The sequence below is a fragment of the Sus scrofa genome, chromosome 4 (genome assembly GCF_000003025.6).
Source record: "Sus scrofa isolate TJ Tabasco breed Duroc chromosome 4, Sscrofa11.1, whole genome shotgun sequence".
NCBI lineage: Eukaryota > Metazoa > Chordata > Mammalia > Artiodactyla > Suidae > Sus > Sus scrofa.
The window spans coordinates 72239844-72260988 of record NC_010446.5 but is presented as its reverse complement, the minus strand read 5'-3'; the positions used below and the strand labels follow the sequence as shown (position 1 = coordinate 72260988).

The window sequence follows — 21145 nt, the reverse complement described above, 5'->3', positions numbered from 1 at the left end:
CAGCTACAGCTCCGATTTGACCCCTAGCCTGGGAACCTCCATATGATGCAGGTGCAGTCCTAAAAGAGACAGTAAATGAATGAATAAGTAAAACTTTCAGAATAGATGACTCTATTCTGGCAACAAGTAGCTTCTGCGGTCACTCTGTCCATCTCAATGCATCCTATCACTTGATCACTTGATCAGGCAGGAACACTCTGGGATGATTTCTCACCCTCATATAAACAGGGATAGTTTTCTTCTATAAAGATTTCTCAGGAAGGCAAGTACACACACATATCTATATACATACACATATGATTTTTTTTTCTACCTTATGGCTCAAAAAATACAAATAAAACTTGGCTAGGTTATCATGATAACATTCAAAAGCCACAATTGATTGAAAAAAACCTGAAAGGGAAGATGAGATGAGCAAAGTTCATTTGAAACTTTTAAAAAGGGATTTTTTTTTTTTTAAATCATAGGCTAATGAAACACTTAAGTCTTGGTCTTGGTTTATATTTCCGTAGTGGTTGGAAAATGAAGAAAAGGAGGAAGAGAAGCAGAATAATTAACATTAACATCTCAGAAGAAAGGAAAGTCTACAAAGCTTTTAAAGGGATCAGGATCAAGAAGAAATGTGAACATTATTAGACTGCAAATTAATTAGAAAAAACTTTTTTCTCTTAAAAAGTTCCCTTTTGGTGCTACTTGGCAAGTCATGTCCATGATTAGCTACAACTTTGAAGATGTCTCTTTAATTGAGCTGATGTGTGATCAAAACTCAGAAATAACCTCCGATCATTCTGGTGTACTATACTTTTTTGGATAACTTTCTAAATGAAAGTCATAGCTCTACAAAATGTTTTAAAACATATCTGTATGTGGGGGAGGGGTTATATCATTCATTCATTCATTTATTCATTTTTCTACTAAAATTTTTTGTTGTTGTTGTCTTTTTGTCTTTTCTGAGGCTGCACCCGCAGCATATGGAGGTTCCCGGGCTAGGGGCCTAATCAGAGCTGTAGCTGCTGGCCTACGCCCCAGCCACAGCAACACCAGCTCCGAGCCGCGTCTGCGACCTACACTGTAGCTCACAGCAACGCCGGATCCTTAACCTACTCATCCTTAACCTGCAACCTCATGGTTCCTAGTTGGATTCATTATCCCCTGAGCCATGACGGAAACTCCATATTCAACAAATATTCATTGAACTCTAGGCATGCTTCTAGGTGCTTGAGAAGCCATAGTGAACAAAACAGGCAAATTTTCTACCACATGGTGCTTACATTCTATTGGAGAGAGAGATAATATACAGATAAGTAAACAGATATATAATGTTATATTGGAGTTGGAAAAATTCTGATAATTTTAAAGTCTGTGAAATATACATTAAAAGACTGCATTAGGAGTTCCCATCATGGCTCAGCTGTTAGTGAACCTGACTAGCATCCATGAGGACTTGGGCTTGATTCCTGGTCTCACTCAGTGGGTTAAGGGTCTGGCATTGCCATGAGCTGTGGTGTAGGTCACAGATGCAACTCAGATCCAGCATTGCTGTAGGCCACCGGCTACAGTTCTGGTTGGATGCCCAGCCAGGGAACCTTCATAATGTTGCAGGTACGGCCCTAAAAAAGACAAAAAGACCAAAAAAAAAAAAAAGACTGCATTAAAATATTTAATGTTTCTTTTTTTAGTAAATATGAAAACTTTAGATAAATATAAGAAAGAAAATCAAGTCATCTAACTTCACAAAAACCAAACTTAACTATATCCTATCCTATGATCTTACCAACTTGATAATGGGGGCGGTAACTGTACCTAGTATCTTGCTTTTTCTTCACTTACCATTTTGTGGGCATGTTTCCTTGTCTATAGTAGTCTTCAAAAGTAAGTGTTTAGGAGTTCCCGTCGTGGCGCAGTGGTTAACGAATCCGACTAGGAACCATGAGGTTGTGGGTTCGGTCCCTGCCCTTGCTCAGTGGGTTAAGGATCCAGTGTTGCCGTGAGCTGTGGTGTAGGTTGCAGACGTGGCTCGGATCCTGCGTTGCTGTGGCTCTGGCATAGGCTGGTGGCTACAGCTCTGATTAGACCCCTAGCCTGGGAACCTCCATATGCCATGGGAGCAGCCCAAAGAAATAGCAAAAAGACAAAAAGACAAAAAAAAAAAAAAAAAAAAAGTAAGTGTTTAATAGCTGCAAATAGTACAGGCTATACCTAAAATGTGAACTTTTCATTATTTTTGATAATTTCTGTGATCATAAATTAATGTACACAAACCCTTACCTGTGTATCTGATTATACCTCCAGCATAAGGTGCATAAAGTTGAATCATTGGATCTAAATGTATTTATATTTTATGACACAATGTATGCTATAAAACAGATTTCTCACCATTATCTTAACAATATGAGATACAAGGTAGATTTAAACTCTCAGCCAAAATTGCACTACTTTTTTTTTTTTTTTGATCTTTTTGTCTTTTGAGGGTCACATCTGTGGCACATGGAGATTCCCAGGCTAGGGATTTAATTGGAGCTGCTACTGCCGACTTACAATGCCGGATCTGAACCATGTCTTCAACCTACACCACAGCTCACGGCAACGCCAGATCCTTAACCCACTGAGTGAGGCCAGGGCTCAAACCTGCATCCTCTTGGTTCCTAGTTGCATTCATTTCCGCTGAGCCACAACAGGAACTCCAAAATTGCCCCCCCCCTTTTTTTTGTCTTTTTTTGCCTTTTCTAGGGCTGCTCCCGTGGCATATAGAGGTTCCCAGGCTAAGGGTCTAATCGGAGCTGTAGCCGCCAGCCCACACCACAGCCACAGCAACTCGGGATCCAAGCCACGTCTGCGACCTACGCCACAGCTCACTGGCAAGGCTGGATCCTTAACCCACTGAGCAAGGCCAGGGATCGAACCTGCAACCTCATGGTTCCTAGTTGCATTCGTTAACCGCTGAGCCACGAGGGGAACTCCAGCCCTATTTTAAATTACATGTCTATGTTTACAGGAGAAATTAGTTTTTAAAATATATGTTTATAAAGCATTTACCTTTATTTTGTGAATTCTTTGTTGTGTGCTTGTCATCCTTTTTTCTCTTAGGCTGATAGTGTTTTTCTTTTGCTATATGTGATATTTTAATATATGAAATACATATTTGTTGAAATTTTTCTGAGTTGTTATTTGTATTTATGTTTTTATGATATTTTTACATTCAAAAGTATTTTTTGCACTCAGGTTTATTGGCCTTTTTTCTTTAGGATTGCTTCTATTCCTCTTGTGCTTTGAAAACCTTCCCTATTCTGAAGTCAGTAAATCTATTTATTACCTTCTTCTAGTTTTTTTTAATTTTACTTTTTAATTTAGCTCTTTAATCTATGTAGGATTAATTTTGGTACTATGGGGCTTTTACTGGAGACTTTTCCAAATCATTCGTTTTCTTACCACCCTTTGTTAATAAAATAATCCATTCTTTCTCCATAGGTTTGTGTTACTTTCTCATCTGTTAAATTCACACACGCACTCACACACACACGCACACACGAGTCTATTTCAGAGCTTGCATTAATCTGTTTAAAGGATTCTGTTTTTAAGGTTGTGTGTGAGTTGGGGGGTGGGGTGGGGAGAATGGTTCCAGTACTTTTTGGTCCCAGATGTTACAAAATTACAATAATTCTTCGTATTGTCTTGACGGAACCGGGGGAGAGCATTGGTGAGGAGGCCTTTAGGACCCAGGGGAAAGCCAGGCTCCGTATAGAAGGACAGAGTCTCGGGCGCACACGCCTCCTACCAAAATCACAGCCCCTAGGAGCCGGGGCTCTCTCATTCACAGCTTTCTAGAGAAATCTGAGCCTGAACCTGCCAGAATAGGGGATCTCACCCACTCAGCTCAGCATCGAGGACACCTGCAGACACACATTCCCAAAGCAAGGCTGGGCGGCCGTGTGAAGGTATTTGTTGCCTTTTTTCTCCCTTCTGTATTCTCAGCGCCTCCCCACCTTTCCCCGCTCTTGCGATGCCATGGCTGCGGCGTTTCAGCACTTCGGTGCGTGGACAGCTCCCATCCGCAATCCCTCCGCACTCCACCTCTCTCGCACCCTACTCTCCACGGTCTCCGTGGTCCATCCTCTTCCCAGCGCCCGCTCAGCCTGCGCTCCTTAAACCATCGGCACCCCCATCTCCACCATCACCGTCATGCTCTCCACCATCACCAGCGCCGTAACTACAGTCAACACAACTGTGTCTTGTCACTTAGACAAAGCCAGAGGTCCGCAGGATAGAGGAAAAGAGCCCAAGTTTTCAGGCACAGGAAGGAAAGTTCAGGTGGACTACACCCCTGAAAACAAAGAGAGACGCCTGCTTGAGAGAAAGGGAAAGTGAAGACAGAAGAGAGACCCCGGGTAGGGGACAGATGGGGCACTTGCCAGACACCAGCAGTTAGCCAGATGCCTTTCAGCAGATTAGAGACTGTTTAGTTTAGGAAATTAACATGGCCTGGGGTATAGTATTATTCCGGTAAAATAGATCTCTAAACTCAATCTGCCTTTCTGGTTTTCCAATGGAGAATCACCAGGAAGCAGGGGGTGGGGGGGACTGATGACTCATATTCACCCACATGCCGTTTTCCTTCCTAGGCATTTATTGCAGAAACTCTGGAATTAAGTTTTTGACTGAAATGTTTTGTAAAATGGAAGCCCCAAAGGTTAATTCGGTGGCCGGAATGGAAATTAAAATGATGGTGGTGATAAAACCTAACAAATGGGGCTTCCATTGGAAAGTGTTATTTGTCCAAATGTCTCTTCCTGTCTACTTATTTAATTTCAATTTTCCAATCTTATATCTCTCTTTGAAACAGAGAAGATAGATCTCTTGCCCAAATGGCCAAAGTAGTAATGATATTCAGAGCAGATGGCCTGGCTTTGTTCATCCTAGTCAAGGACTGACTCAGATTTGGAAGGTGAGATTTTTGTGTGCTTTCTCAAGTAATCAAGTGATAACACCATTTCCCTATAATAGTAAGGGGCAATAGAGTGAACAAAAATTGAAAACACATTTTATGTAACTGTGGTTCTGCTTTTAGAGTGCTAAGCTTTTCTATCTCAGCTGAAAGGAAGTTGGAACATCTTCAAATATCTTGACGGCCCAAACCCAAGTCATAGCACCTCTTTGATGTAGCCAGGACCAGCTGTTTTATAAGAGGTAACAAACCTCAGAAAATAAGTGCCCGAGCCTGTCATAAATAAAAATCCTCTGATGATTGTTCATTTAATCAATTATTACCACACAGCAAAATGTTGGGTTTTTTTTTAGCAAATTGTTTTTCATAAAGATACATCTTTATTAAAATGGATAAATGATATTTTCATATGAGAATAATGTCAGTCACATGTAACAACCAAGTTTAAACCAGAGTACAGAAAAGGCTGATTCAAAAATTGCCATTGTATGTTTATTCTGCCTCTTTAAAAAGAAAAAGAAGCAAGTTTGTCTAAGCCAGCTTGCTCATAATCAGAGGCATTGTCAAAAATAAAGAACAGTCACAAACAAGTATCTACTGGAAGAAGTTTTGAGGAAAAAGTCACACCAAATGCACTTCTCAAATAAGGAATAGTAGTAAGAATTAATTCGGTCAGCATCTAAAATTTGCTCACTTTTGAACTCAAACCAAGAAAACTAGTGAAAATATCTGGTGAAACATTTTAGAGAAGAAGAAAATCTGGTCATCCTTATACTGTCCTTAGACTGATAATATCCATGGTAAACTGGATCTCTCAAATCCCCAAGCAACAAGATTATTCTCAAAACTCCCTTATCTGTCTGCAAAGAATGGTTCGGCTGAGATAATTTTTTAAAGTGTACATATTGCTAGTTCTAGCTGCTTGAACCAGAAACTCATGCCAGGAATCTAGTCCCCTCAATGCTACTTCTTCCTGTGCTTAATACAATTTCCTGAGGCTGGGGAAATTTCAAAGCAAGCCTGCTTTGATAAGATTTACAGGCATCTGTCTCAGAAGCAGTGCCTTTCTTTGACTAAGATATTATACTGAGCTTATTAATTTTTATAGAGTGGCACTATCCTGGCTTCTCCTTTTGTTTTTTCTATAAAGGGCTATTTTGCTTTTTTCATATTTTCAATAACAGAACATTCTCACTTTTATGATGGATTTAAAGGTGAACAGAAAACATTTGCCATCCAGAGTGGCATAAATACACTTTTGTACACATGTTCACAGAGGGATGCATCTTTTTAGAATCATGGAATATAAAGCTGGAAGGTCCTTTATTTCCCCAAAAGGGGGAATCCAGAACTCTTCAGACTTGGTGGTGTCTGCTTACTTATGCAGGCTTTACAAAGGGACACCTTAGTAACCCTGGGAAGTCAAGTCATGACTTTACACATTTCCCCAGCAGAGCCTCCCTTAGTAAATGGACCCAGGCTGACTTGGATATTTTCTGTTTTCCTGTTATACAGTGACCCAGAGGAGGTAACACAGCAGAATGGCTATGAAGTGTGACCACATGCAATCAGCCCAGACATACCACTCAAGCCAAGCCATTACATCGTTCTCTCAAATTTCCATCGTTTTGACCATTTTTCATTTAATCCAGATTTTATGGGAATAAATTCATTTCAAGAGAAAACCCACAGGATGAATTACTATAAGACCATAGCCTCTAATGTTGGCCCCAAGTGTTACATTTCTCTAGAGAAAACCATGCCTAATTTTCAACCCAGGTTTTTCTTAGCTTAATGGAAGTTCATCCTCTTTGGCTTGATTCTTCATGGATGTGGAAATCAACTGATCCCCATTCTCTTCATTAAAAAAAAGCTTTCATTTGTTCAGTTAATAAGTTCCTTATTCTTTACCACCTCTGCTGACTCTCAGAGCCCTTTATCACACTGTCTCTGATGAAGAAACCATTTTCTCCCACTTTAAGGACTTTATATATGCTAATGAGCATGTGAAAGTTTCTTTGTGGGAGGCTGATTTTCTGTGAGCCTTTCTTCTTCCTGACTTCTCAGCCATAATCCATTCCGTCTTCTGGACCCTTTTAGCCAAATCTCCAATTTGTAGATATTGTGCACAACACTTTCTCCACCTCTTTTCCTTAAAATAACATCATGTCATTTCAGCCTGTACTATTGCTCAAATGTCTTATGTAAAATCCTTACCTGTATGTGTGTCAGGTACATAGTGTATTCAGTGTTTTCTATTTTGAAGTTTTGGAGGAAGTAGGAGGAAATTTGTGGGCCTGGAAATGGCATTTGGGAACTCCAAGTCCAGGCTCTATAAATAAAAGGCATCTAGTCTTATGTGTGGTCAAAAGAAAACAAAATAAACTAAACATGTAAGATTTTTCTCTTTCCTTTTCCTCTTCCTTCTTCTCTCTCCCTCTCTCTCACCCTCTTTTGCTTCTTCCCTCTTTCCTTTCTTCACTGCTTTTGGTTGGCACGTAGAGCATGTGTGAGAACAATTACTGAGGTGATCTTTTATGAGTGTCAATGATCCAAAAGAAGGAAAACATTACAGATGTTTTACTGTCCTCTTGGATAAAGTAGCACTGCTGTCTATAGACAGAGTGAGCTCTGCATTCAGGGATAATTAACCTACCTTCTCAACACCTATGATTCATTACTAATCCTCTAGGTCAGCTTCTCAAACATTAATGTGCATGCAATCTGACTGGGGATTCTGCTGCCCATTCAAGTCTGGTGAGTCCTGACATCTCTGTTCCTAACAAACTCCAGTTGCTGCTGATGCGACCCATCCATGGACCACACTTTGAGAAGCAATAGCAAAGAACAAATTCCCTATTTTTTTTAACATGCCCACCTTTATGTCTGATTATTAAACAATGGCACTCACATGAAAACAAAGCAACCCCCCCCCATAAGAGGAAATAAGAGCTCAGACACCTTAACTCTAGTTGAGGAAGTTATGGAAATAGCCCCTTTCCTCCTACCTCTGCTGCATTTCACTTTCACCAGGCAGTTTTCTTAATTCTAATTCTTGCTGCTTTCACAGTCTTCCAAATCACATCCAAAAGAAGGATCACAGTCACATCGACATGCTGAGAAAAACACTGAATGGAAATGGGGACCGCTGGGTTTAGTGGTCATTTTTGAGTGACTCTGCCTTTCTGACATTCTTCCAGATCCTCTTCCTCAAAAAGAGTCTAATCTTAGAAAAATATCTTCTTCCAAGTGTTTTTGTTTTCCTTCCCCTAAGAAACACAATGAATCTGCTTTTAAATTTGGGGCATTGACTGCCACTGACTTCTTATGGGGATAGTTTAATGGCACAGAAAAATATTCCAGTTTAATTTTCTATGTCTCAATAATTTTTCCCCTTTAGACTTTATATAAAATACAGTGAGGTATAAGGTAACCCACTACTTTGACTAAAAACTTTTTTACCTAAAAAGGTAAGGAGGCTGAAAAGTCTCCTGCCTTCCTTACAAGTTGTCCTTCCCTTTAACTTCTTGCATTATTTGCCCCAAAGCAAACTAAAATGATACAAATTTTATAGATTGTTCAAGCACAGGACACAATCCTTTGTCGAGTAGGATTCATCTCAGTCCCAGCCTATTCTAATTCTGATCTGTCATCTATTTGGGGTATAAGTTCTCAGTGTCTCTACTCTAATAGAACTCATTCCAATTTACTTTTAATCTTTCTTAAGAGCAAGAGAAAATGGGGGCAGATGACTGTGTGCTGATTTGCTATTTTAGAGGGAGCCAAGGGAGTCTACCCAATGAATATTTATGTGGCAAGGGGAAGCCCTGGGCTAGGACTGAGCTAAAGGGGATAGAAAGTTGACTGTGAGCTGGAGCTAAATTCTGGCCACGCTACACTTTCAGATGATTAAAGGCCTCCCTTTTATCCTTCCAGACTACTCTCCCTGCCCCGGGCATAGATAGTCAGTATCCGCAAGTTGACTAATGTTTGATGGAAAATCATTGTATTGGGAGCCAATTTGTTACTCTCAAGGCTTATGTTCCTATGCCAGTACTTATGCAGAGAAGTCGTACAAGCCCTCATGGCCAATCTCAAATTCATCATTTGGAAATAAGGCTCCTTTCTGGTTGGCACCACAGAATGTTGTAATCAACCGACCTCTGAGATTTAAATATAGGTTCCACTGGCGGTAAGGGAGCATATTATTTTTCAGTAAAGGTTTCAAATAGAACTGAGTTTAAAAACATATTTTTGCTCACTGTGATTTCTGATTTTCGTTTTGATATATCAGCAGCATCTGTTTTTATTTCATTTAGTATAAAAATTCCTTTTAGCATTCTTAGGGGAAATACATATTCAGTTAAAATTTTTGAAGGGAGGTTTTAGAAAGGCGAAGAGCCATAAGGGTTAATCTAATTCAGCACACACTTAAAATTTTGAAACAGGAGTTCCCGTTGTGGCACAGTGGTTAACGAATCTGACTAGGAACCATGAGGTTTCGGGTTTGATCCCTGGCCTTGCTCAGTGGGTTAAGGATCCGGTATTGCCGTGAGCTGTGGTGTAGGTTACAGATGCAGCTCGGATCCCGAGTTGCTGTGGCTCTGGTGTAGGCTGGTGGCTACAGCTTTGATTAGATCCCTAGCCCGGGAACCTCCATAAGCCGCAGGAGTGGCTCTAGAAAAAAGGCAAAAAGACAAAAAAAAAAAAAAAATTTTGAAACATACCTTTCACACTTACTGATGGCTGAGGTAGTTGATTATAGACTTTCATGTGGAAAATATTATCACTGAGATTCATGCTTCATCTTTTTTAGTGTTTTATAACTATACAAAGATGAGTATAGTTTCTAATTTTATATTTTTATTAATTTAAATTTTTGTGTACTTAAAATTGTTCTTTGTATCACCAAGACATCCAGAAGTAATCAATATTTGAGGTATTGTTCATGTGTTATTGATGTTCTTATATTTCAAACAGTATTTAGAATTTATAGATTCCATCTTGCTGGTCATGACAACGATGTACTCTTTCCTCCATAATTTGGCCAATTTTATATCCCTTAAGTGTTCTTCCCTAGGAATGATAGGGTGTAAGTCTGTGCCTGCTGTGCGAGTGAGTCTGAGAGCACTGGTTCCCAGGCGGTTTAGAGAAAGCACCTATTCTAAGAGGCAGGGTAGGGTCACGGCCAGAACTCGGGCTTTGAGTCAGGTAGGTTTGGGTGTGAATCTTTGTTTTTCCAGCTATATTTAATCTATCTAAATCTCAGATTTATCCTTTTATCTAATAAGTAATAACCTAGCTTTAAAGGTTGGCATGGAGATTAGATCATATACTATCAAAGCCCGAGGCATGTAACAAGGACTCAAGGAATTCTTGTTGGTTTTTTTCTCTCAGTTATAACACTACTTCATTATCTGACTTAATGCCTCATGCTTAGCTGTTCCAGGCCTTGATATCCTTTTATTTACCTGGAGACAAAAAAAGTACAGCATCAACAGAAATATACAGTAGATATAAACTGGAGCTGTTCATTTTCAAAGCACTTTTACACACGTTATTTCATGTGGTTCTCTGCATCTCCCAGGGAATTATCTTTCTTGGACCAATTGCAGGATTGTCCAATTGTAAAAATGAGAAAAGATGATTGCTGTAAAATGCTTTGAAATAATATATACACATATGCACATATTTGCAGATAAGACATGCTTATTACTATTCTGATTGTTTCAACGATACTTAATGTATGTTTTTAAAGATACTGAAATAAATGAGAATAATAGATGTTGAAATAACCAAAATAGATTACAATTGAATTATTATACTTTTTGAAATGATGTTTTTCACCTAGACCCCTTGGTTCACAACGACTAGTGTATGTGTTTGTGTGTGTGTGTTGTGTGTGACATGGAAATATCCTTTCTTGAGATGGAATTCTGCATGAGAAAATATACAAAATATACAAATATATTTTTTGAATGGAAATCTGAGATGAAGTATGAATATGGAAATGCCACGATTTCAAATATCATTATGATATAAAGACGCTCCTTTCCTCCTCCTCATACAAAAATACTGCTACCTAAATTTCCAGTTCATTAGAAAGAAAGAGCATGGATTAGTAACGGAAGTCGGCTTCTACTTTGGACTCCCCAGACAGTGTAGTGAGCTACTCTTTGTGTATTTGGAATAATCTCTAAGTAAACAGTCATTTGGGCCCCAACCAGCAGTGGGAGAGAGAGTTTCTGAGGCTCACGTTAATCTGCCAAAAGTGCCCTTTTGGACCATCAAGTAGGATAATCTCAAGGTCCAGGATGCTGTGACTCTTCCAGACATGGCAAAGCATCAGTCCTTCAACTAGAATGGCAGAGCCTCTGATGTGTCATTTTAGCTATAGGAAAATACACACGGGAGGAGCAAAAATTCGTAACAGCTGGCAAAGTCAAAGATAGCTAGATATTAAATTGTTCCAGGCATCCATTGATGAAAGACAAGGATGAGATGGTGAGTGGACATTTGTAAGGCATTGTAAAATTGTCTGGTAACCCTAAGGCACTTTTAGGCGTATAGAATGAATGGTAAAAATGGGAAGAATTTTAGGAAAGATGAGCGAAGCTCTGAGAGGGAAGGTGATTTGCTAAAGGTCACATGGGTCTTAAATAGTAAATATTAGAACCTCTCTGCTACATACAAAGACAGCACAGCACAGTAGTAAAGTGCATGGGATTTCAGAAATATTGCTTAAGCTTAAACCCACTTTCTGCCTCTTAGTAACTGGGAACCTAGGGAAAGTCATTTACCATCTCTGTGCCTCAGTTTCTTCATCTGAAAAATGAAGACAGTGATATACTCACTTTACACAGTTGTTCTATGGATTGAGTAAGATGTAAAAAGAGACTGTGTAAATCACTGGGATAATAAACACAGTTATAATAAATTAAAACAATGATTATTAATACCACCAGGAAAGAAACCACTCGTGATTCTTTGGGTGATCCTAAGTCCAGTGTATCCTTTATACTTGTTTGACCAATTTGGAAAAGTTGAATGAGAACTAAGTCCTTCGTGTAAACAAAAGATAGGGTCATTTGAAAATGCTACATTGGGAGAACATTCTTGTAGCATGGTGTTTTTAGTGCGTTAAATATTATCAGTTGAAGCTGTTATTTAAATAGCAGTCTATTCAGACTTCTGAAATGAAGGATTTGCCTTTAATGGAAAATATTTATCTCATCCTCAGTATGAAGCCCAGTGATCTGGGCTTTCTCACCAGCAACTTCTACTGTAGGCTGAGCACAGAATAAAGATATAGATTGAAGAAAATTTATTTCAGAGATTATAGATTGGAGGCATAACTATGCGTGCAAGCAGGCCATGAAAGATGCAACCTTAACTCGCTCCTGAACCCACAGTAATTTATCTTGGAAACACTGTTGGGTTCCTTGAACGGTAAGGTAGGTAACTTGCTCCCAGCAGCTTTAAATATTCTGTCAGGACAAGCCTTTGCTATGCCGTGTGCTTTGAGCACACTCTTGCCATGGCTGGAACTGTGAACATCACTCAGTAGGTTTCAATAGGCAATGATCTGAAGTACAGTATACCTAGGCTAACTTTTTCTAAGAAAAAAATATTTTGTAGATGAGGAAAGAAATTAAAAGGCAGCTTCAACACCCTCATTTAAGGAAAAGAGTCCTGGGGTACCCAGTTAGAAAACTACCTACTTGCTCATGGAAATAATGATCTGACCCCTTTCTTTATTCATTTGTTCTATATGTATGTATGTATATGGTGCTTACTGTAGGCACTGTTCCGGGCACTGAGGATAGGCAGTGAACACAACAAAGTGACTCTGCCCATGGCACTGACCTTCTGTGTGCCAGGCACTGTACTGGAGATATGCAGGTGAACAAGACCCAGGTAATTAATGAGATTCTGTGCAAAGAGTTCAGCATAACGAGGGAGAGAGGAAAATAGCAATAAACTGTGTGTGGTGAGGTCTGAACCCTGAGAGAGGGTTCCTGGAGAAAATGATATCCAGGATGACTCCTAAAGGGCAAAGAGGACTTAATCAGTGGTTATTCTACACAGAGAGAACATCTCTTGCCAAATGCCTTGGTGTGGCTGCATGGCTAGATGGTAAATCTGAAGGGACAGATAGGGACCAGATGATAAAGAGTCTTGGAAACCATGTCCCAAAGTTTTAACTGCATCCCAGGACAGTTAGAAGCTATTGATTGATGTCAATCAAAGAGTGACATGAGCAGATTTCAATGGCAGTACAAAGAACAGATAAGAAAAAGGCAAGGTTGGCAGCAAGAGCACCACAGGGAGAATGTCATAGGACTAAACAGATGAGTGGCCTAAACAAAGACAGTGGAAATGGAAGGAAAGAATTGGGCAGATTTGAGAAATACTAGGGAAGCGACTGCCTTGATGTGGGTGGTAAAGGTGAGGGAGGGATAATAGTCAACTCCCAGGCTTCTAGCGAAGGAAACTACACAGAAGGTGATGTCAGACACTAAGAGACAGAGGTGCAGGAGCAAATTCAGGATGAGGAACTCTAATTAGTTCAGTTTTGAACATACTGAATTTGTGGTGTCTAGGAAATACCTAAGCAGAGTGTTCAGTAAGCAGTTGGGGATGTAGCCTGAAGATCAGGAGAGTGCTATGGACTGAAGCTTTCCACACGCAGGTGTTCAAAGGATGGGTGGGTCCTGGAAAACAACATATTGACATGGTGGGCTCAGAAGATGACTGAGCAGGAATGGATAGAGGTTAGGGGAAAATAGGGTATATGGGAAAACCTAGAAAAGAGTGGGAAAATAGAAGAGTTTTAAGAAGGCTGAAGTCATCAATATCACAGAAAAGAGTGGGAAAATGGGAGAGTTTTAGGAAGGCTGCAGTCATCAATATCAAATGCTAGCTGGGGTCACCCATAATAGGTTACCGAAATTTGTCTATTGGATATAGCAACAAAAAGGTCATCCACTGGTAGGGTGATGTCTAGGTTTGCTTGGAACGGTCCCTGATCATGCCTGTTGTTTCAGCAATATTGTTGTCAGCGCTCCTCAGTGTCTAAATTGGGGTAATAAATTATAGGATCATCCCAGTCATCGGTTGGTGAGGACAGTCAAAGACAGACTCTGCTTTGGGTGTGGAGACGAATTTGAAGAGGGAGACATCCAACAAGGGAATATTTTGAAGGGGTATGGGGAGGCTGTTAGGGAGTTTTAACAACAGATGGACATTGAACCAGATGGATTTTGAAGATTCTTTCAATCCTGGGACTAGTTCACAGCACTGTTTTCCTTTACTATTCTAAGTCCTTCAGGATCAGTGAGAATTAAGACTCTTAACATTTCTTATTTTCACACATTACAGAGCTATATGCCATTTTCTTACAAATTGCAACACTTACATTTTATAAATAAAAATGTTTACTATTCTATCATCTTGAAGATGAATACTGAATAGTTAGTTACCCAAACTGTCCTTCACCTTCTCTATATCACAAAGGCAATATAAAGCAGATATATGTGAGGTGACTGTCTACCCGGAGAAATTACTACTAGTCCTAAATTAAGTTAAAGAATCATTTTGTGTTTAACGTTTTTGGGGGCATGATAAAGCATTAATAATCAGTTGGAAGTACATATTTTTCCTCTTATTGTGGATACTGTGTGATCTAGGACAGCTAGGGACAAAATACATGCCTCTAAGTTTTTTTATACCTAACATATCTTCTGATTTGGAGAACTTCTTTGTGTGTGTGTGTGTGTGTGTGTGTGTGTGTGTGTGTGTGTCTGTCTGTCTGTCTGTCTGTCTGTCGTCTGTCTTTTTTAAGGCCACACCCACGGCAAATGGAGATTGCCAGGCTAGGGGTCTAATCAGAACTATAGCTGCCAGCCTACGCCACAGCCACAGCAACACCAGATCTGAGCCACGTCCGCGACCTACACCACAGCTCACAGCAACGCCGGATCCTTAACCCACTGAGTGAGGCCAGGGACCGAACCCACAACCTCATGGTTCCTAGTTGGATTCATTTCCCCTGCGCCATGATGGGAACTTCTGATCTGGGGAACTTCTAGGTCAGACCAAATGAATGTCTGAGAAAGCTTAAGTATTTATATTTAAAATAAGAAAGATGTAAATAATATGGGCTTCCCTCTGTACATAACTTAGGTCGAAAAATCATAAGGGATGCATCAGAGGGGGTTAAAACACTCAACTGTTATCCTAAGTAAAAGAACATCTCAGGACAAGAGAAAAGCTGTATAAAAATGGTTTTTAAGCCATATGGATATCGAGTTAGGTAGGGAGGCCACCAAGAGCTTCAAGTCCCTTTGCCTTCAGCAGAAGTGCGACAAAGGCAAATAGTAAAACCTCTTGTAAATGTCCACATGTGAGCCCCTTTCTCATTGCTGTTGAATTTGATTATCGAAGGTCAAGCTTCCAGCCATAAGCCTATCCTTCCCTCTCTGCTCCAGTTCAGTTCAGTTTTGAGTAATTAGGCACCATGGGGTTAAAATAGGGTGACTTTTAAAAGTCTCCTTTTATGGTTAGGCTGCAAATGGCTGCCTTAAAATGGGTGGGGGAGGGGTATTTCTGTGAAAGAAACTCTTTTTGAGAAAAGGAGCTAATGGGAGGCTATAATTTCTCTGCCAGAGCGAGGCCTGTGAATAGCCCCATAAAGCAAGCTGTTAACAGAGGATGATCTTGCTTTCTACTGTTTCTTAGGGTAATTCATAAAAGAGCCATCTCTTACTAAACTGACCATACACTACTACGTTAACTCGTCAATGTAACTAAAACCTTCCTAAACGCACTGTAAATATTTGCAAATTATGTCTTGAAATTGTCGATAATAACAATTACGCTAACCATTCTATTTTAAACAAAATAAACCCTTTATTCTTCTAATCAGATCTGCAGCATAATATACTGCTTCTCTGAGTTGCAACGAACTTGCTCAGACTTCCTTTGTCATCTGTTTTGTTTCCTTTGTGTGCATTTGTTTTGCAGACGCAATGGCCTCGGTTCTGCTTCTCTTTTGGATGCCCACCACCAAATAGGCCCTGGATGTCCTACCACTTTCCGGGAACAGAAGGAAGACCCTCTATCTGTCTGTTTTGGTGGCTGCTTGGTAGTAAAACAACTGTTGAATGGGCTACCATTTCAGCAGACCATCACGTGAATGGGACCAGTCTCTTTTCCTCCCACATCTCAGAAATTAAGCACTTGGAGAGGAGATTTGGCCAAGATGACCCATTTACAGGCTGGACTCAGCCCAGAGACTATAGAGAAAGCTCGCCTGGAACTGAATGAAAACCCAGACGTTTTACACCAGGATATTCAGCAAGTCAGGGACATGATCATCACCAGGCCCGACATTGGATTTTTACGCACAGATGATGCCTTCATCCTGAGATTTCTCCGAGCCAGGAAGTTTCACCAAGCAGATGCCTTTAGACTCCTGGCCCAGTACTTCCAGTACCGCCAGCTAAACCTGGACATGTTCAAAAACTTCAAGGCTGATGATCCTGGCATTAAGAGGGCTCTCATCGACGGGTTCCCTGGAGTGCTGGAAAACCGCGATCACTACGGCAGGAAGATTCTTCTGCTGTTTGCAGCCAATTGGGATCAGAGTAGGTAAATGTAGATAGTGTCTTTATTTGGTTTTTCTTTTTTATGAGCATAGTCACTGCATGCTTGTGGCTGTACGCCTTTACAGATAATGGGCTTTCATTCAAAGATACATATTCCACACATTCACAAGGAAACATTTAAGGCCACAGGTTTACTGTTGTCAAAAAGGTGATTACAGATCCACAGCAATGTTGTGGATCAATGGAATCTCGGTGTTAGAACTGAAAGAGACCTCAGAAGCTTTTCTACTCATCAAAGGGGGTCATTTATTTTAGTAAAACTGGTCTTCTAGAAGAACCATATATACTGTCTTTAGTGTTCCCATCTTTAAGAACGACTACAAAAATGGATTCGGTAGATGGCTTTAAGTAAAGTGTTTTAAACCTGTAAAAGAATTTCTTGGATCCTTTCCATGACTTACTTTATTTACTTATTTATTTATTTATTTATTTATTTATTTATTGTCCTTTTAGGGCCACACCTGAGGCATATGGAAGTTCTCAGACTAGGGGTCTAATTGGAGCTGTAGCTGCTGGCCTACGCCAGAGCCACGGGAATGCCAGATCCGAGCCACGTCTGTGACCTACACCACAGCTCACGGCAATACCAGATCCTAACCCACTGAGCGAGGCCAGGGATTGAACCCACAACCCTAGTTGGATTCATTTCTACTGCGCCATGATGGGAACTCCTCCATAACTTTAATATCTAACATTTCGTCTGTGTGCCAGACCTTCCCATCCCAATGCTGGCTAGCCTTCCCCACTGAAAGTCCTATAAAGAACTACAAACTTAACATGTCCCAAACTGATGCATCATCTTTTCCAGTCTACCTATTCTTCCATCCATTCCAGTCTCTCCAGCCAGAAGTCTGGGTGTCTTCCTGGACTGCTCCTCACCCTGCTCCTCACATCCAATTAACTGCCAAGTCCTACCCTTTCTTCTTAACACCACCTCAAGTCTGCTCTTTCTCTTTGCTCTCATGGCAACTGCCCTAGTGTAAATTCTCATTACTTTCTTCGCTGCATCCCTGTGGCAGCCTCCAGACTGGCACCCCTGTCTCTAGCCTAGTCTTCTCTGAGCCTTTCTAGTCTTTACTATAATCAGAGTAACCCTTCCAAAATTCTGTTATGTAATCCTCTCATTAACGTTCTTCAGTGACCTGCAAGGTCTTCAAAGTCAAGCCCTTTACGATCCACCTTCCGCATCCCGTGCTCTGTTTCACCCTCTGTCCTTTTTCATGTGCTGTGGTCCGGCTGGTTGGAAGTATACGCCTTGCCTTAAATAATGGAGGTTCTGTCATGCCTCCAAGACTTTGCCTCACCAGACACTCAGTGGAGGGGTCAACACTTTCTTAGGCTGAAGCCAACTGTCTTGGACATAACCTGCCTACTGACTCAGGGCTATCGATGTGGTTCTTCAGGAAGATATGCTTCATTTATCTCCCACCCCAACCCTGTTTTCATGCTTGCATATTTCATTAAAGTAGTTACAACAGGAGTGTAAGAACCACTGTTGTAATAATATTTTTTAACACATACCACATGCTCTGCTAACCATTTATATATACATATATTATCTCCTTGAATACACTCAAGAACTTTGCATGGTAGATATTACTATGATCCCTATTTTGTATTTGATGACACAAGGTTTAGAGAAATTAAGGAACTCACTTAATGTCAAACAACTAGTGAAATATAGAGTGGGGAGTTAGGCTTCCACAGCCTGACCTGAGAGTGACTTGGCTTTGTTATAATTGCCTGTTGACTCGTGTGCTCTTTCTAACCCCTCTTCCCAAGACTGAAGGTCCCTTGAGGACAAGAGACTATGCCTTTTTCATGATTATCTCCTGGGCACATGGAGTAACAGACAATAAATGCCGAATTAAAAAGAATGCATGAATCAGTCTCTAAAACTTCACCTGTGGCTTCAGCGGTCATAGAGGGATCATACTGAAATTATGGCACTTGGGAAAACTCAGGTTTAACTTTAAAAATATACCAAAAATTCCTTCCCTCTGATATAATTAAAAGGAATATTTGGGGTGCCCCTTTAATGCCTCATACAGCTACCCCTCCCATTAAAAATAATGATTAGTGTAGGACATCTTAGCAACTGCTGGCTGTTTTCTTGTTGATAAACTGGAAGAGGGCAATCTAAGCCTGAAAAGGTATTTGAATATTTTTTTTGTTTGTTTGTTTGTTGCTTTTTAGGGCCTCACCTGTGGCATCTGGAAGTTCCCAGGCTAGGGGTCGAATTGGAGCTACATCTGATGGCCTATAGTACAGCCACAGAAATGCCAGATCTGGGACATGTCTGTGACCTACAGCACAGCTCATGGCAATGCCAGATCCTTAACCCACTGAGTGAGGCCAGGGATTGAACCTGCATCCTCATGGATCCTAGTTGGGCTCATTAACCACTGAGCCATGAAGGGAACTCCTGAATGTTTTAACACTATCAGTCTAGAGACTGGCCAGGTCTGCACCTGGGCCTGGGCTGTCCTGCCATGTCTCTGTTTTGTTATTCCATTAGTGTTAAGGATGAGCTTCTTGAAACAATGCTTCACTGATGAAAAAGATTTCCAGGTCTGTACATTCACCCATCCATCAACTCAACAAACATCTGAAAAGTATAGACTTTGTGCCAGGGCTTATGCTAAGGCACTGAGGACAGTGATGAAAGCACAAGGTGCCTAGCCCCTTTAGCCACCCACTCTCTGGCAATGGTGCAAATATACAGACAGTTAACTTCCATTCACAGAAGAATTCCTTTTGAGACACAAACCATCAACCCAGGATGTGAGTCTTAAACTAGAGGGAACAGCTGGCCTCTCGATAATGGCACATTAACATTTTGGGTTTTGAAACAGGAAAATCTGATGATTCTGGAGAATGACCATGATGACTTCATTTGTGCTGAGTTGTAGGTGTTCTAGAACGTCCATCTGCTAAGACAGATGATGCAGAGAACACCAGTAAGCGATGATTTACACTTGAAGAGAGAAATCATAGTAAAACATCTTGTTTTGTTCTAGTCTTTGGTCTGTATATATCTCAAAATGTGTTGTTAAGAAGCAAGAAGAAAAAGTCTCTGAGGGAATAATTTGAATCTTTATGACTATGATGACCTTGAAGGAGTTACTTCACTTCTCTGTTCCTCAGTTTCCTTCTGTGTAAAATACAAATCTTGACCTAGATAATCCCTGAGAACTCTTCCAGCTCAAATGGCTCATTAAGCTATTTTGGCCTGATTCTATGGATGGAAAGGGATTTTAAAAACTCGCTTTATAGGCTCCTAGGCTCTTTGAAGTAATCTCTCTCAATGCCTCTCCCTCTCTCTCTCTCTTATACACACACATACACACATACACACATGTCTATCTTCCACTCCAAGCCTGGGTCTACCTGACTACTCTTTTTTTTAATCAAATTGCAGAACACTCTTTGTTCCAAACCATTTCAGCTTTAATGAAAATGTGAATGATAAGTCAACCCCACTGACAGCCCAAGATGTTTAGAAGCAAAGAAACCTCAGTTTAAACCAGCTACTGCCATGTGATTTACTAGTTCTATGACTCGAGACAAGCAACCTCTTTGAGACGCAGTTTTCTGATCTGTATGGTGGGGATGACAGTGATAGTTATTTAGTAATGTAGCTGGGAGGACTGAATGAAATGGCATTTAAGGTACACAGCTCATTGCTTGGCACATGGTAAGCACGCAGTAAATATTAGCTTCTAGTATGATCATTAATACAATAAAACATCCCACTACAAATATAATAGAGCACAGATGGTAAACGAATTAAAAAGAGAGACAGGAGTACAATATTTGACAATGGAGTTGGGCCGACAAGTGTGATCGGCCACCCGCCCATCCTTAGCACTTGTTTGCTGTCTCCCCACACACACCCTGATCACACAGACCTAGCCTAACGGGGCCCTGAAGGCCTGAAGAGTTGGCACAGCTTTGCAGAATGATTACTGGACTCTCGTGGGGAGCCCGCAATGACTGGGAAGTGATCTGAATGTCTCATTTGAAAGGTTTACTGAGATTAAAATGGTTATTAATATTTATTAAAACTATGCAAATCTCCTTCATCTAGACCCAGATAGCCTGAGCAAGTGCACAGAATGGTGAGTGATGGCATGCTCTGTGCCCCAGGGGCATGTGCTGGGCTGGGGTGCTCACAGGGGCACAGGAGTCTCTGGGCATCCAGAGCATACAATTGGCCTCCTCCAAAAGCCAGGCCTCAGCAGGAGATACCCGACTCCTTCTTTTCTGAGGCTGCCAGGCTGAACCAAAATGAGTTAGATTAAATCAGCCCCCGCATACCCATTCCTAAAATGAAGCTGGCACCTCCAAAGTCAGCCGAGTGTATATTAGCTCGCCAGCCTGGTGTGTAACAGTGGCCTATGGGGACACTCTTGTGCAATGAGCCTTTCAATCTTTCTCACTTAAACTCATGTTGGCATCTGCAAGAATTCACACTTTGTCCTTTAAGATATGATAAAAAAGAAATCTACTTCCCATTTGTTTCTGAGTGGCA

At 40.7% G+C, this 21145-nt stretch overlaps 1 protein-coding gene and 1 long non-coding RNA gene across 3 annotated transcripts in view; one reads left to right on the top strand and one right to left on the bottom strand.

The window, feature by feature from the left end:
- Positions 1-21145, bottom strand: part of LOC106510074 — a 185268-nt gene that overhangs the window by 71425 nt on the left and 92698 nt on the right. The window lies entirely within an intron of this gene.
- The window catches only part of CLVS1 (clavesin 1), a 152739-nt gene continuing 135323 nt past the window's right edge, over positions 3730-21145 (top strand). The window contains exons 1-3 of one of the 2 annotated variants that reach the window (XM_013996738.2): positions 3730-3935; positions 4841-4942; positions 15968-16594. In XM_013996738.2, the coding sequence (XP_013852192.1) occupies positions 16140-16594 (455 nt within the window). In that variant the 5' untranslated portion in view covers positions 3730-3935; positions 4841-4942; positions 15968-16139. The remainder of the gene's footprint in view (positions 3936-4840; positions 4943-15967; positions 16595-21145) is intronic. The other variant, XM_001927833.6, reaches the window with a different exon arrangement.